Source organism: Plutella xylostella, chromosome 21, assembly GCF_932276165.1.
Source record: "Plutella xylostella chromosome 21, ilPluXylo3.1, whole genome shotgun sequence".
Taxonomy (NCBI): Eukaryota; Metazoa; Arthropoda; class Insecta; order Lepidoptera; family Plutellidae; genus Plutella; species Plutella xylostella.
The window spans coordinates 6,126,386-6,143,908 of NC_064001.1; the positions used below are offsets into that span (position 1 = coordinate 6,126,386).

General features: G+C 41.1%; 1 protein-coding gene across 1 annotated transcript; it reads left to right on the forward strand.

The window, feature by feature from the left end:
• Positions 1-56: 56 nt before the first annotated feature.
• LOC105384477 lies at positions 57-15,188 on the forward strand. The gene is made up of 15 exons (XM_038115563.2): positions 57-280; positions 571-748; positions 1,137-1,238; positions 1,566-1,651; positions 1,951-2,137; positions 3,567-3,701; positions 5,366-5,454; positions 5,808-5,923; positions 6,951-7,161; positions 12,009-12,147; positions 12,579-12,712; positions 13,356-13,419; positions 13,663-13,740; positions 14,174-14,385; positions 14,884-15,188. The coding sequence occupies exons 1-15, from the start codon at positions 225-227 to the stop codon at positions 15,050-15,052; spliced, it is 1,956 nt and encodes a 651-aa protein (XP_037971491.2). The 5' UTR covers positions 57-224; the 3' UTR covers positions 15,053-15,188.
• Positions 15,189-17,523: the final 2,335 nt, after the last annotated feature.

A 17,523-nucleotide genomic window follows, 5' to 3' on the forward strand; every position in this document is an offset into this window, starting at 1 on the left:
TCGCAAATGCTCCAACAAAAAAAACAGAGTACAAAAGTGACAGTTGACTCTGTTGAGATGACAGTTTGACAGAATCACAGATTAACTAACAAAGAAATCTGTTTATTTTTTAAAATTCAAACATCAACAGACGTTAGACGTTGACCAATTTTTGAGAAAATAAAATTGTTCCTCATCTTATTTGTTTAGTTTTATTAGAGTGTTTATTTATTTTGTTCTTCAAAATGTTGCCCAGCCGCTTTGCGCCGCCGGGACAGTCGTCCGCCATGAGAAAATCCAGGTTTGTTCGACTGAAACTATTACAGCAGCTTAGTTTCTATCTTTCACTGAATTTTATACCTAAGATGCGACACCTTGCTGATGAATGATGATAGTCACTAAACTCGTCTGTCTAATTCCCACAACAGTCCACTGCTTGTCATCCGCTTCTGTCCCACAAGCCCCAGCACATCACTCATCCATCACAAAGGAACCTAATCAAAGACTAACCATAAAAAAAGACCTAAGAAACCAAACAATACATCCACAAAAAAATACTTATCTATTTTTTTCCTCATTCATAACAATCAGGCTGGAAGGCAAGCAGTCGTTCCTGCCGAAGCCCCGGCACGCGGGCTCCATCGACCGGCTCTCCGCGGAGATGCGGCGGCCGAGCGGCGTGCGCTCCAGCAGCGCCGAGCCCCCGCGCGCCACCATCGGGGGCCGGCTGAGTCGAGAGGCGTCTGCTACCAAGATTCCATTGAATAGAGTGAGTTGACATGCTGAAGATATTGCAAATCTATGTAAACTGTTAATCAGGCTATGGGATGATTATGGATGGACATGGCTTTTAGCCTTATCTGAGTTAACTCTGATATCTCACCCTTACGCAGACACATCTAAGACTAATGCAGTTGACAGGGAAAAAAACTATTTTGAACTATGTGGGCTTAACTTACTTTTAGTAATTTGTGTATATCATTACATGATATTTTAAATGCAATTTTTATTACCCAGTATAATCATACTTCAAAAATAGAATACATCTAAGCCAGCTGTTTGTTACACTTATTAAATCTAGTTGCCTTTAAAGCAGGGTACTCAATAGGACACAGTATCAAATCTACTAATCATATTGTAAATATCATTACTTCCAGAGGTCCCGTTCGCAACAAGGGGAACAGTCAAGGTACGGCCCTGGAGGCCCCATCACTCCCCTCAGGACCAACAAGTACTCGCGAGCCACCACCACACCAACGGTACTGTTTACTTAACAACACTACCCAATATAATTTAAATGACGTCCATACCGTTTAAACAGCAAAATAATGGTCATGGTTATGATTATGAATAGAGTAAAAGAAGTTATAATAATATGCTTTTGTCTTTATGAACATAATTTCTCTGCTTAGTTTTTACAAAACAATGCTAGGTTCTATTTGAGGCTGAGGTTGTAGGGTTACATTTAAACTAATACAGTACTGGCATAAAGTGGGTGCAAAATTGCATGACTATCTAAACCACAAAAAAGTACACAGTATGAGTTTTTTTCTGCATGTCACATACTAAATATTTTGTTATTACAGAGGACTCCATCTGAAGACCGCTCCAACCGCAACTGGCAGACGTCGCTGGACCGCGCGCTCGCCTTCGTCACCATCAAGGATCAGAGGTACTTGTCTACATCACTCATGCCAATTACACATTAGTGGCAAGTCCCAAGTACAAATAGATTGCTGAGTACGTAATGTTTCTAAGCTGCAAAAATGGCTCTCCCATCATTATACATATTATTAGGTAAGCCTTCCCCCAGGCCAAAATTCAAGGCATCAACTGTACCTCTTATAAGTCTTTCATACTCTGCGTTATCCTCTCACCAATTGCACAGCTTTTTAGTTTCTCACGGTTAGAACTAACATTACTGCTCACAAACTATACCCTCTCCAGCTAAACTCCCCTTACAACCCTCAGGCCTATCTCCAACCCGGCCTGGCAGCGCTCAGAGTGCTCGCGCGTGGGCGGCGCCCTGGCGGAGCGCGGGGCGGGCGGCGCCCTAGTCCGCCCACTCACCATTGCGCGCTTCGTGCAGCTGTCACAAAGTCTGCTCGCCGTGTTGATCAGGGATGCGAAGTTGAATAACGATAACTATGTTACAAAGGTGAGAGTTTGTCATTTGACCTGTCATGTTACCAAGGCTAAGAAGAAGCGGGTGTTCAGACGGGCATGACATATTTATTAGGCGTTTGACAGCATTTTGTCTGCGTTAAGCATGTGTACAGTGCCACAAACTTATCTGTTCCGGTGAGAGCTCACGAAAATGTCTAATATTTCTTCATTCTATAAGATTATAAATTTGTACGTAGTGGTAATTTGCCCTTTTCATTTTAATAAACCCATCTAATATATCAATATACATATAATTCATTAGTAAGTAATGAGATATGGATCAATTAAGTTCAGTCTCACCAGAACAGATAAGTTTGTCGCACTGTATGTTTGATGGTAAGGCGCCTATTGTATCTGCTGTCGGGGATGAATCCGCTGTGGTGAAACACATATTTAACATATTATAATGGACAACATTTCAAAAAACTTAAGCTGCTATAAATCGAAAACCATTTCAAGATTTAGCTCTAAAGGCCACAAAAAATATATTTTTGAATTTTTTGGATGTATCATTTTCGAGAAATTCATAAATGATGACGTCACTTCCAATAACATGGTGGTAAAAATGTATATAAAAAATACGAGTCCTCTAATTTTTTATAAACTTCGAATCTATATAATAAAAATGAATTGCTGTTCGTTAGTCTCGCTAAAACTCGAGAACGGCTGGACCGATTTGGAAATATTCGTGGAAGTACAGGGAAGGTTTTAAAGGTATGAAAGTTAGGGTAGGGTAGGGTTGGGTAGGGTAGGTAGGTTAGGGTTGGGTAGGGTGGGTAGGGTAGGGTAGAGTAGGGTAGTGTAGAGTAGTATAGGGTAGTGTAGTGTAGGGTAGGATAGGGTAAGAGGCGGTATGAAGTTCGCCGGGTCAGCTAGTAGCTAATAAAAATATAGGGTTAAAAAAATGAAATGTTGTCCATTGCATTAGTCTATTACACAGCATGAAATACGATCCAGCAACTACACCTACTAAAGGACCATAATTATGAGGGTGTGATAAACTTTTTACCTGCTAAGGTTTATTTTGCGATTATTTGTACAAAAAAATACGTGTCGATACTTACTTACTTACTTACTTATTCCCAATCTCCGCTGGGGAGCAAAGGGCCGAAGTGAAGCGCCGCCATTCTTTACGATCTTGGGCCAGCTCAGAGACATCCGCCCAAGACATCCCCGCCTGGCCCATTTCCTTTTTCACAGAGCGCTGCCATGTCTCTCGCGGTCTGCCGAGTCTTCGTTTACCGCCCTCGGGGTGCCATGTCAGCGCTTCCTTTGGGACGTCTTCAGTACGCCTTAGAACGTGTCCTATCCATCTCCATTTGCGTTCTTTTACGGTTTCTGCTACAGATTTTTGATGTCGATGAAATTAGATTATATTTGCTACTAAATTATCTAAACAATGGTTCACTTTATCCCGCCAGGTGCCTCACATAGCGAAGCTGGTCCTCTACCCCGGAGTAGTGTCCAAGTCGTGGCTGAAGACGGTGAACACGCTGCACGCCTTCCCGCACGCGCTCGCCTTCCTCGCCTACCTGCTGGACCTGGTGCAGCGCGTCGTGAGTACCGCCTACCTGCCTACAGCCTGTATTTATAGCTGACTAGCTGTGCCCGCGAGCCTCGCTTCGCCTTTAAAAGTTTTCCCGTGGGAATTCCGGGACAAAAAGTAGCCTATGTTCTTTCCCAGGGTCTAGACCGTATGTATACCAAATTTCATTCAAATCCGTTCAGTAGTTTTGGCGTGAAAGAGTAACAGACAGACACAGTTACTTTCGCATTTATAATAATATATAAGTTAGGATGATAATATAATGCGCGTACCACAAATCACAGCGCTGGATTTATGGTGGATCGCGATGTAGTGACGTTTATGTACGTCGATAACGAACCCGTGTAGCGGCAGTAGATTGTGATGAGTGATAACAGTGATCGGAAGCAAATTAAGTTGAAGTTCAGGTGTTAGCTATTATGGAATGCATTTTTAGAAATCTACTGGAAACACTACTGCTTGCTTCGTATTGAAGCTATCCAATCATAACCAGCCACCTTTCGCAAGTCGTCACCCCATCTAGCCGGAGGGCGTCCCACACTACGTTTGCCTAGTCGCTGGCCTTTGGCGTAGATGTAGGTTGTTTATTGCTGTGGGAGGTACTGTCGAAGAACCGATGACCGATGGGGTAAACGTGTTCTGGAGTGGAGGCCGCGACTAGGCAAACGTAGTGTGGGACGCCCTCCGGCTAGATGGGGTGACGACTTGCGAAAGGTGGCTGGTTAATGGTTATGATTGGATATGGAAAGCTAAAGATCGCATCCAGTGGCGTGCTTTGGGAGAGGCCTACGTCCAGCAGTGGACTACTATAGGCTGATGATGATGATGATTTAATTTGATACATTTTCTAATTTAATAAGTTCTTAGTAATGACATAACAGGAATCTTTCAACTTTGTGAAACAATTTACTAATTAGGTAATTTCCACCCAAGTACCTTTGAAGGCTGTTTTCTGCAAATAATTTATTGCCAATTAAGCAATAGTTTATTTTTATTTTTATGTAATTCTAGACCCTTGCGGAGTTTTTAAAATTAATAAGGGACCATGAGATTATCTTTTTCAATTTTTTATTTCAAGTTGAAAATTCAGAGCAGTCTAGCTCGATCGTAAAATTCGAACTTTCGATACAAACATAACTAACTTACATTACAGCTAGGAAGCTTAAACTTTTATGGTTAAAAGAACAATTTAAGAGGATGACACTAAAATAAAAAAAAAAACTAAAAAAGTTGTCTAAAAAAATAATTAATCCACACTGAGGTATGGGATGTACACTCCAAAATGTATGGGATGACAACTGGTGTCAAACCTAAATCATAGAAAATCTAAACAATAAATAACTTTTGGTGCTTTAAAAGTTCTTTTTTCTTTCAGCCGTTAAATAATAAGCCAGATTACAGTGCCACAAACTTATCTGTTCCGGTGAGAACGAATTAAATGGGTCCATATCTCGTTACTCATGTGTCTTTTTATGTATTTCATCAAGTAAATCAAGAGTAAATAGCAAATTTGCGTAGCTGTCATATAGCTGGCATAAAGTTCGTAAAAGGAACATATCAGATAGCGGCTCGTTGATCTGTTACAAGTAAATGTTGTAGTCTATACTCACCTTAATAAGTACATATTTTTTATCCATGGTCTGCTAGTCCTCCAAGGTATTGTGTCGTTCTCAGGAGGCGCCGGTGGTGGACGAGTGGCTGTACGTGGACAAGGACGAGCTCGCCGTCCTGCGCAGGGATTACCTCTACAAGTCCTGGATCAGGTAAACTTATAGTTTACTAGCTGTTCCCGCGAGCTTCGCTTCGCATTAAAAAGTTTTTCCCGTGGGAATTCCGGGATAAAAAGTAGCCTATGTTCTTTCCCAGGGTCTAGACCATATGCATACCAAATTTCATTCAAATCCGTTCAGTAGTTTTGGCGTGAAAGAGTAACAGACAGACAGACAGACACAGTTACTTTCGCATTTATAATATTAGTTAGGATGGCAAACTTTCCTTACTATGTTTTCCCACACCAAAATAACTTAATGGTACATGTGAGGGGCGGGATGTCGAGAAGCAGGCTCTTACCCGACAGCGGGTGTACTAATATTAATGTACGTTTCAATCTCCTCAGGTTCCAGGACCCCGAGCACGAGTTCAGTGACCTGGACGAGGAGTACCTGCGGCGGCTGCGCGCGCTGCTCGGGGATGATGAAGACAGGATCCGGGAGCTGGAGGAAGTTATTAAAAGTGAGTAGGTAACTAGGTACCTGCGGCAATCCCGGAACAACCGATGTCTTAAATCACCTTTATTTATTCAAATAAAATAGCCACAAAATCCATTGTGTATTTTAAAGATCTAAGCATACATAAATAGATACAGAAAGACGACTGAGTGGAGCGGGCTAGCGGGGTGGTGTGCGAGTTAAAAATAGTCCAATGAAATTGCATAAAAACCCCGCTCATGGAATTTCATCACGCGATTTTTACCTCGCACACCGCAACGCTAGACTTCTATTAAATTTCATAAGTGATATCTGTATTTTATTTTAAGGTTTACACAACAGGTTAACATTAATTTTAAAAATGTAATTTAATTCTAAATACTTTTCTAGATATTAACCCAAAAAGCGTGTAGACACAAAGATATTACGAAATAAATAGAAGCAGAGCTTTATGCTATGTTGATATAAACTAAAAATTGATATGAACTAAAAATTATGAACTAAAAGTTATAAATTAGACACAAAAAAAATATACAATATTATAGGACTTTCTTAAGGAATGTTTTAATTTTACCAGTGCTTTTATCAAGGATGTCAAATTCATTATATTTTTTACTTAGTTGATTGGCAAGGCGACACATCTTCTTGAGTGGATCATTATAATCCGTGTTTGTTTTGGCCGCTGGAATAACGAAGATGTTCTGTTCGGTGCGTTTTGGATGGCGAATATTCATATTTATAGAAGTTAGAAGTGTCGTGTAGGGAAGTGTAGTGATGATTATAATTGAAAGAGAGAGAGAAAAAAAATTTATTTATTTCTCACACACACAGAAACAACACATACATTTACAAGAAAAAGGTTATAAAGTATATTTAAAAAAAAGTAATAAAAAGCATGAATGTTGCTTCTCGGTGCTGAAATTTGTTCTAGTTCAGCTTGATGCTATGGCAGGTATACTAAACCGCACCATAGCGCTGGTTTTCAACTAGAACCCTTGGGTGAAGTCACGGACTGACTTGACACAAATGTTCACATATCCTCATCCCCCCAGAATACACGCTCTGCCTCGAGGACGAGGCCGAGGCAGCGGCGCGGGCAGCAGAGGCGTCCCGCGTCGACCGCCGCGCCGCATTACTGGCGTCTCTGCGGGCGGAGCGGGGGGCGCGGGCGGGGGCGCGGGCGCGGGCGGACGCGGCGGCGGCGGCGGCGAGCGACAAGGCGGGCGTGCTGGCGGAGCTGGAGGCCGAGATTGAACGAGCCAAGTGAGTGTCTTATATAATTTGTAGTGTCTGAATGTGACAAAACTACACACACACACACACACATACACACACACACACACACACACACACACACACACACACACACACACACACACACACACACACACACACACACACATACTTCCAGGGTTTTCTAAGATAGCGCTACCGTCATATAGCGAACGTGACAAAAATTACAGACAAAGCCGGCGAATTTATAACCGCCACGAAGCTAAATCGCCGCATTTTAGCATTTAGATAGTTTTTGACAGGTAAAAAGCGTAAAAACAGGCGTAGAGGCTACATTACACAATGGTGTAATAGGCAAAAGATAGTTTACTTTATCTCGTATACTTAGTAATAAATGAGTAAAAAGCGCGCTGCTGGCGTCTCTGCGGGACAAGGCGGGCGAGGTGGCGGAGCTAGAGGCCGAGATTGAACGAGCGAAGTCAGTATATAACAAGGGTTTCCTAACATAGCACTGCAGTCTTAAAGCGAACGTGAAAAAAGGACAGCGGCGGATTTCTATACACACACACTTCCAGGGTTTCCTATCCGCTGCCGTCTTGACAAAACAACAGATTTTTGGGTTTACATAGATCGTAGGTATTTTACTTAAAAACAGTCTAATAATAGGCTCGATCTGCTTTAATAGGTAGAAGATAAGTTACTTTATCTAGTATGGTAATGAAGCCGCGCTGCTGGCGTCTCTGCGGGGGGGGACGCGGCGGCGGCGAGGGACAAGGGGGGGTGGTGGCGGAGCTGGAGGCCGAGATTGAACGGGCCAAGTGAGTACATAACTATATTACTTTCACAGGGTTTCCCTAAGGAAGGCTATCTAAATAGCGCTACCGTCATATTATTATAGCGAACGTGACAAAACGGCGGTTTTTTTTTGTGTTTACGTAGTTAAATCGCTAATGTGAAACGTGATAGGTGCCATAGATCGTATTTTACTTGAAGATAGACTGTCTGTGGGTCTATGAGGCCGAGATGTGGCCGAGAGTGGTCTTGTCCACCTCAGCTAAGGCTATTGAAAAAATGAAATGGATATAGGTACTTAAGTAAAAATGTAGGTACTAGATATAAGTAAAAATTGTAATAGATATATAAGGAAAAAGTTGAAAAGATGCTCGAGGAGTTTCTTTCGCCATTTCTTTCCTTCTCAATGACGGGGCCTTTGTGAAATGGTGGTAGATGACTATCAACAAATAATTGTAAAATTTTACGTCGATTAAACCATTTGAATTTGAATTTTAGATTGAACGAGCCAAGTGAGTATGACAAAACGATAGGTACAGTGAAACTATAAAGTCCTGAAATTAAATGAGGGCGCAGCTATCTTTCATGTAGCAACCCTATATAGCGAAACAAAACTGACTTTGATACTTGAATTTTGCCTGTGACTACCTACCTTATTTCTGTATTTAAAAACAACTTACCATCCACAAAAAAGCTCATTATTCAAGCTAGAAGGTATTAATATGAAGGCTAATAGTGAAACCAATAAATATTTATTAAGATAACGTTATTACAACTGTATAAAATATACGGATTTGTTGACAAAGGGCACACATAGTAAAAACATCAATTTCTCTTTTTAGACGGCCTGTTCTGTTTCTTCCAGGAGTTAGAAATTTATAGAGCCCTCTTTTGCAATATGCCAGACGGTACTGTCCGATACTCCTATAAAATAATATAAAAAATGCTTATTTGAAACTACCCTTAAGTTAAGAAAAACAGAGTTACAGAATGAGAATTTAGTAAGTAAACAACAAATATAACTTCAAGTATCAAAATGTTATGGTTTGACTCAACTTAAACCAGCTCAAACCTACAACCAGCGCTATGTAAACAATGTTCGACTTGGGCTCTAAACCTAGATTTATTGATAAATGAAGCGTTGATACTAATAAAATATGAATTATTACAATTAAAACAATGTTACATACCCGTCATAGACGCTGTACGAGCGTAAACATTCTCCGAATTCGACAAAATGTGTCCAGCTTCATGTTCCGCTAAACATTGTATATAAACTCGATGAATAACTTCCCTAGCTTGACTACGAATATTTTTCTTCTTCTTTCTAATTGCAAACAAGCGTAAATAGTTGTTTTTATCTAGATTATGCTAATAATTAATAAGAAAATTGAAAAAACAGCCAACCGCCAACTGCCATAAACAATTGTTATCAGTTCAGTTCAGTTCAGTTCTTTATTCAGTAAACAATTAACTTATTGTATTTGAATTTAACAATAAAAATAACATAAACATCTATGATTAACATAAAAATAACATGCACAACAATATTATTATATACTTACAAGCAAAAATATTCATTATAGGAAAACAAATTTTATAAGATAAAAAAAAAATACTGCTAAATTAATTATCAATTTTGTCGTTTATAAATTCCTCAACTGAGTAGTAACATTTCTTCAACAGGTACAATTTTAGTTTTTTACTGAATAGTTTATGAGCAGTCAACTCTTTATATTCTATAGGCAGGTGATTGTACAAATGGAGAGCTTGATACTTTGGTGAATGCTTCGCTATGTCAAGATTTGGGCAGAAATCAGATTTGAGATCCTTTCTTCTTGTCTGTAATCGAGTTTGTCTCTCTGATTCAGATTCTAATCGTCGTAGATATTTTACTAGATGGGAAGTGACCACCAGAATATATAAGCATGGCACTGTTAGAATGCTCAGTTTAATAAATACTTCCTTACAAGATTGACGCTGGGACATTCGCATCATGGTCCTTATTGCTCTTTTTTGAAGAACAAATGCCCTATTTATATTACATTGATAACTATTTCCCCAAAAACGTACGCTGTACCGTAGCTTAGACTCAACCAAGGCGTAGTACACCTGCTTAAGGTGGTTAATTCCTAGCTCATCTCTCAGGCTACGAAGGGCATAACAGGCTGAACTTATAGCACTGGAGACATATTTTAACTCTTCGTTCCAGTTAAGTTTGGAGTCAATATGAATACCTAGGAATTTCACGGAATTTACTAGTTCTATTTTATTATTATTTATATGAATGTCGAGTGTATCATTATTCCTACTTGTCGTTTTAAAAAGCATCGCGTTTGTCTTGTCAGTATTTAATTTCAAGTTATTAATCCTAAACCAATTATCCAATGTCATTAATATAGCATTAGTCTTATTACTAAGTGATTTTATGTCATTTGAATTAACTATAGCGTTAGTGTCATCGGCAAATACTACAATGCTTATGTCTGGGAAAGACTGTCCTATGTAACCAATTAAATCATTTGTGAATAAAATAAATAAAATAGGTCCCAAAATTGATCCCTGTGGAACACCTCTTTCTAATTTCACCAACTTTGATCTATGAGTATTTTCACAATCCCTCTCCCTGCTAATAATTTCAACGAATTGTTTTCTATTTTTAAGATAAGATGTCAAAAGTTCTAGAATGTCTCCCCTCACTCCATAATAGTCAAGTTTTTTAAGCAATAAAGCGTGATCCACCATGTCAAAAGCAGCGCTAAGGTCAAGAAATATACCAGCAACTTTTAATTTGTTATTTAACTTTGTGATTGCGTCATCAACTAACAAATCAACTGCGTCAATTGTACCAATATTTTTTTGATAACCGAATTGTCTATCATGGATTACATTATTACAGGCAAGGTGGACACCAAGCTGTCTTTTAATAATTTTTTCAAATATTTTTGACAGTATAGGTAACATGGAAATCGGTCTGTATTTTTTTGGGTCGGTATGAGACCCTGATTTGTGAATAGGCACAATTCTGGCAATCTTTAGTTGTTCAGGGAAAATTTTGTCATGAAGACAGTTATTGTAGAAACAACTAAGAGGTTCAGCAAGAATATCAATGTGATCCTTAATAATGGTGATAGGAATTTCATCGTGACCATAGGAATTTTTAGCTTCAAAATCTTGTACTATTTATGACTTTTATGTTTCTTTTCTAATGGTGCCAGGCTCCTGAAAATCTTAGTTCCTCAAACATTAATTTCATGAATTAATAGTTTCACTGTAGTCGCTTTCAAAAGCTAGGGTTTCCTAGGATAGAGCTGCCGTAATATAGCGATGCTGCGAGTTCGAGACGCGAAGATTGAGGGAAAAGTGAATGCGTAACTCAGGATATATCAATCAGCGACAACCGATAGCATTTAAATCCATAACATTATGCCTGGAGTCTGTAGTACTGTGATATTTTAGGAAATAATACACAAGTTAGCTGCGCCTTCATTTATATTCGGTAAAAGACAAACTAGAAGTATAAACAAACTTTATCAAAAAGGCCAAACACCACAAGCACAAGTCCCGAATATTTACGCAACGGATATTATCTTTCATGTAGTAATCTTGTAATTTTTTGCTAAAATAGCCATACTTTTTAGTGGCACTAAAGTAGGTATGCTTGCTATCATCATCATCATCATTATCAGCCCGTATCTGCCCACTGCTGGGTATAAGCCTCTTCCCTATCACGCCACCTCTTCCGGTCCTGTGCGAGTCTAGTCCAGTGTCTACCGGCCACCTTAACAATGTCATCAGACCATCGGGCCGGCGGTCTGCCTATTCCTCGTTTGCCAGTTCTTGGCCACCACTCTGTGACTGCCCCAGTCCACCTGCCGTCGTCCCTCCTAACCAAGTGTCCTGCCCATCTCCACTTTAATCTTGTGATTCGGCTACCCACGTCATCCACACGAGTTTTACGTCGAATTTCGACATTGGGCACACGATCCACAAGAGAGATGCCGAGCATGGCGCGCTCCAACTAAAGCCAACATGCTTGCTATGTTATATATTAATCTTAACCCACTTTCTTCTCTTCCTCGCAGCGCGGAAAGCCAGCAGCTCCGTCGCGACGTGGAGTCCCAGCCCATGTCCGTGGCGGAGCGCGCCCGGCTACTGGACGACATCGACTACGCGACCCGCGTGCAGGCCTCCAAGCGAGCCCTGGCCGAGCAGATCACCAAGGTAGGGCTGTGTCTGTCGAGCGACCGACATGCGGCGAGGTGCACTTTGTTGGCTAATGATGGAAAGCAGATGCATCCAGTGGCGTGCTTTGGGAGAGGCCTACGTCCAGCAGTGGACTCTTATAGGCTGATGATGATTATGATGGTGATGAACCTATGATGATGACATTCCTTCGAAATACTAATGGTTACTGCGGTATTTAGGTTATTGATAATTGTAATTTAAGGGTATTCATAACAGTAGTCTCGATTCGAAAAGAAAAGATATCGAAGCCTTCCATGCGTCTTCTATACTTGCTATCAAAACTTCCTCCTTATAATATTAATTTTCCATTTACACAGATAAAACAGTTTGTTCTGAATTCATTTTAGTGCCCTCTGGTATGTAGCTCATGTCTCAATCAATAATGACATTACCATTCTCCCCGCCAGATGCTGTACACCAAAGAGTCTGAGCTGGCGCTCTGGCAGAAGAAGTCGCTGGACAGTTGCATGCAGTACAACGAGGCGCTCATCCAGCTGTCGGCGCAGTTCCCGCACCTGGCCGCCAGGGCTGTGGACGAGAAGTGAGTGAACGAACCAACTAATTAATGAATGAATGAAACTGGGGACATCACAAATACGGCCATACGACCCCGAGCTAGGGAGAGCCTGTGATATGGGTATCGGACAGCTGATATATCTATTCAGATGGATACATATTAACACCTAAGACCCGAGTAAATACAAATATCTTTCTTTAAACAAATATGTGCCCCGGCCGTGAATCAAACACGGATCCTTCAGCACAGTAGTCAAGGTCACTAACCAACACACCATTCGGTCGTCCATGAATGAATTAACGATTTGGGAGACGAAGATCTAGGGACGGATCTTTAACCAGCAGTGGGAATAAAATAAATCTTTGAAATTATTAACATATGACGACCGAATGGCGTAGTGGTTAGTGACCCTGACTACTGAGCCGAAGGTCCCGGGTTCGATTCCCGGCTGGGGCAGATATTTGTTTAAACACACATATTTGTTCTCGGGTCTTGGATGTGCCCGTAAAATGGCAATAGGCCCGCCCCCTATTACATTGGGACTAACATAACACTCTGGCGAAAAGTGGGTGCAGCAATGCATCTCTGCCTACCCCGCTAGGGAGTACATTAGTACAAGGCGTGAGTGTGTGTGTGTGTGTGTATTAACATTTGGTGTTTATTGCAGAGAGCTGATGGGCACGGACTGTGCGGAGGCGGTCGGTGGCGCCGTCGACGTTCTGCGAACCCAGGCACTTTACCATTATTATTATTTACTGTGAAACTAGCTAATAAATTACGATACGGCTCACGACCTATCACACGGGTTGCACGAAAACTCTCTCTGTAACGTGACGTATATGTATACAGTCAGCAACTTACGCATCTTACGAACTATGTCAATAATGTTATGTACCTAACATTATTTTTATAAGTAACTGAAAGAAGTGAAATCTTAGAAGATTGCTAATAAATGTTCGTGTATTCCCCCACAGGTGCAGTCTCTGAGCGAGCAGCTGACGGCCGCGGAGCGCAAGCGGAGCGCGACCACGAGGCACCGCAAGCAACTGCTTGTATGTATATAAAGGCAGAGAAATCTGACCCTTCTCAGAAGCATTGTTACTATGAGAGGGGGGTCAGGTTTCTCTGCACTTGACCGTACATCGTTTTATTTACTTAAATAGCTGCTTGTGTAAATTGTAGATACATCATTATTTTCGTCATGCATTCAGTTGCCATATTTTTCAATTATATGTTCATAGCCAGCCCCCGAGGCACAGCAAACATCGTAGATAAGCTGTTATGTGTTGTGTGTACGCAGGTGAACAGGACGTGCATTACAGGGTTTATCTACGCTCAGCATAATATCTACTCACAAAAGCATCAAACATCTTTACATGTCAATGAAACATCAGTTAAACGTTGACTGGACCTACCCCACTTGGCCGTTAGTCAAGGACCTTATTATCATACACAACACTAAAACCCCTTCTTCCCACCCTCCAGAAGGACACTCGCGCCCAACTGACCGAGCTGACCAGCGAGCTGTCCCAGCAGCGCGACTGCCTGTCCCGCGAGGAGGCGGCGTTCAGCAGCGCGGCGGCGGCTCACAGCGCGCTGCTGACGCGCTGCGGGGCGCGGCTGGACGCGCTGGCGGCGGCGGCGGGCGCGGGCGGCGTGGAGGCCGAGCTGCAGGCGTGGCGGCACCAGGAGGAACTGTGAGTGGGAAATGTGTCAATATAAATGTACATGGAATGCGGCAATATAGGTAAAATGCGGGTTTAGCGAAACGCCGCGAAAATACAGAAATAAGCCTTCTTTAGTATGGATATTTATCAGCGCTGTGCGGGAACGCATGAAAAAGTAAGCGGTGATAAGATTCCAGCATTGTTTCTGTATACGGCTTAGTTATATTGAGCGCTGCAGAGGCTCACAGTTAGCGTGAAATGGATGGCCGCAGTCCACTATACAATACGGGTTTGTGAAATATCGTATACAGTAAGAAATGTGTCTACTTGTAAGCGCCTTCTTTAATATGGATATTTATCAGCGCTGTGCGGCAAAGGCTGCGGCTGGAATGTAAACTAGCGTTCTATGTTTACATGTTCTCAAATCAAAAACATGTGTGACCAAATCGTAATCGTTAACTGAGGGACTTACCTTACATAATAAATACAATATTCATATATTAACCCTCCTCTTTCTCAACCCCCAAGATGGACCACAAAGCTGTCCTCCCTCCGTGACTACATAAAGGAGACCCGAGCCGAGGCCGCCCGCGCGCTCGAGGCCGCCAAGCAGAAGCGAGCCAAGCTGGTCTGTGACTCCATCACGAGGATCAACAACGCACTGGACCAAGCCACTAAGAAGGCCTCTGACCAGTGAAGATTTGGGGGGTTTGGAGCTTTTGTACCTTGGAAAACTAAAGCCGAAAGTCCACAGTCGGCTAAACTAAGTTAGTTTAGCTCGCATAGTTGAGCCAGTTTTTCCTACATAGTGCATAGTTTGCGGTGGACGTTCGGCTTAAGCTGCGTACAGACCGGCCCAACGAAGGCCAACGAACGGGTTTCGTTGGCCTTCGTTGCTACAATCTGCCCTGTATTATGAATGATAAATATCCATTGTTGGGATAACCGTTAGCGTTCGTTGGCCCGCCCGGTGTGTACGCAGCTTTAATGATCACAACCCAATACGTCGCGTCTGCTGGGGCATTTTAGGCCTGGTCCGCAATGCGGGCCCAGTGCGGATTGGATGAAAAACTAATACAGACAGACAGACATTGTTTTAATGAATAAAAGGTTTGTGAGTTTGATAAGGTACAAAAGTGCACAGCTTTGATAGCTGTACTAGTAATTTTAGCTACCTATATAATAAACCTAATAATGAATTACTGAAGGGGCCATTCAGAGTGATGTGATGGCTAACAATTTAAGTTTAGATTTGTGCCAGTAATTTTACCTAAAATTTTCATACGTAACGTTCGATTTTTATTTATTATCTATATCTTTAAGCATGTCTAGGTTTGTCTATGTACGTTCGATATTGTAATGCACGGTTTTAAAAGATGCAAGTCTAATACTGATTTCAATATTTATAGGCTAAGTTAATTATAATGAATTCCATGATAGGTACATCATTTAAACTACAAATAGTTATAATCTAAAATTAACCATGAAAAGAGTACAAAATAAAATCCACTCAAATAACTTGTCAACGTTTTATTCTTATCCAAAACCTAACTACACCCAACATCACCGCATCTTTCTCTTCTTAGCCGGCGCTTCTTTGAACTCAATTGTATTCGGGACAGCTTCTTCAACGGCTAGACAATGTTCCTTGAAGGCGGGCTGCGTCCAGGTGTGGGTGTAGGCGAGTCTCTTCGGAGCGACCTTCTTGGGAGGTGGAACGGCTGGTTTGAACGTCATTTGGGAACCGTCGTACTGGTTGTACGACGATTGGAGTTCTGGAATGGAGGAATAGAGCTGTTTAGTGATATGTAGGTAATGACTAAAATAGCTGGTCGGCAAGGAATTGGACAAAAATCTGTACAACATCAAGATCGCCATTTACACATTTATATTTATCCGGGTCGGGTTCCCCTCATCTCGCCTAATCTTAATTACCCTAAACTCGTTTCGCATAACTCGTAAGGTCTAAACTTTTTTGGTAGAATCATCACTTCGTCAAGACTTATGTGGCATAAGACTCGTTTTGTCTAAAACTCTTTTGGCACAAACTTGAAACACCTAAGTCTCGTTTGCTCAAATTGTTCGTATTGGTATAATCTTGTTTCTAAATACTGTATTAAGTATGTTTTAAATGTACAAATTGTGGTATTTTTCTCCTACATCCCGAAAATAACGATATCGAAAGTGAATGACCATTACTTATAATGATTACAAACGCTATTAAACCCCATGGGATCGAAACCAAAAGATAGGTGCGACGACGAACAAAGCGAGGACGAGCATGTTAGGTGCACATGTTCGCCGAAAGCAAAGCGGAGCGCAGCGAAGCGGAGCGGAGCGTTACCCACATAGCGGAAAATTAAATAATGCAAGGCACCAGGGTTTGCGCTATGTAGAGAGACGCAAGAATGAATATCAGTACACTGCCGGGCAATGAAAAAGTTCCACTCACAAAATTCCGACAGCAAACGACCCAAATTTTTTCAAAGATTCAATTTTAAATTGGAACAAAATATTACCGATTTTAGTTGATAATATTAATATCCTAATGCTCTGATAAATGTACTTCAATGTTGCAGAAGACGGCATTTAGCTAACCTTTTCCGTTTAGAAGTAATTTAGTGCTTTTCTGAGTGGAACCTTTTCATTGCCCGGCAGTGTAGTTTGTATAAGCTATGCCATAGTATTGTTAGGCTATTTGAGATTTGGCCATACCATTATTAAGCTAAACAAGATTATGCGAAATAACTTTTTACTAAACGAGATTTATGCCATACGATTTTCGGCGAAACGAGACTTTGACCAAACGTTACTATGCAATACGAGATTAGGCAAATAAAAATTAGGCCAAAAAAGGTAGAACCGTGGCGGGTTCCGCTCATCTGGCATAATCTTTATTGACCAAAACTCATTTCGCATAACTCGTATGGTCTAAACTTTTTTGGCCGAACCATCACTTTGCCAAGACTTATGTGGCATAAGGCTCGTTTCGTCTAAAACTCTTTAGGCACAATCTTTAAACACCTAAGTTTCTTTTGCTCAAATTTATGTTCGTCTATACCTATGTATAATCTTGTTTCTCGTAATGTTATCTTAATAAATAATATATTAAGTATGTAGTAAATGTACTCATAGTATTATATTTTTTTCCTACATCCCGAAAATCAC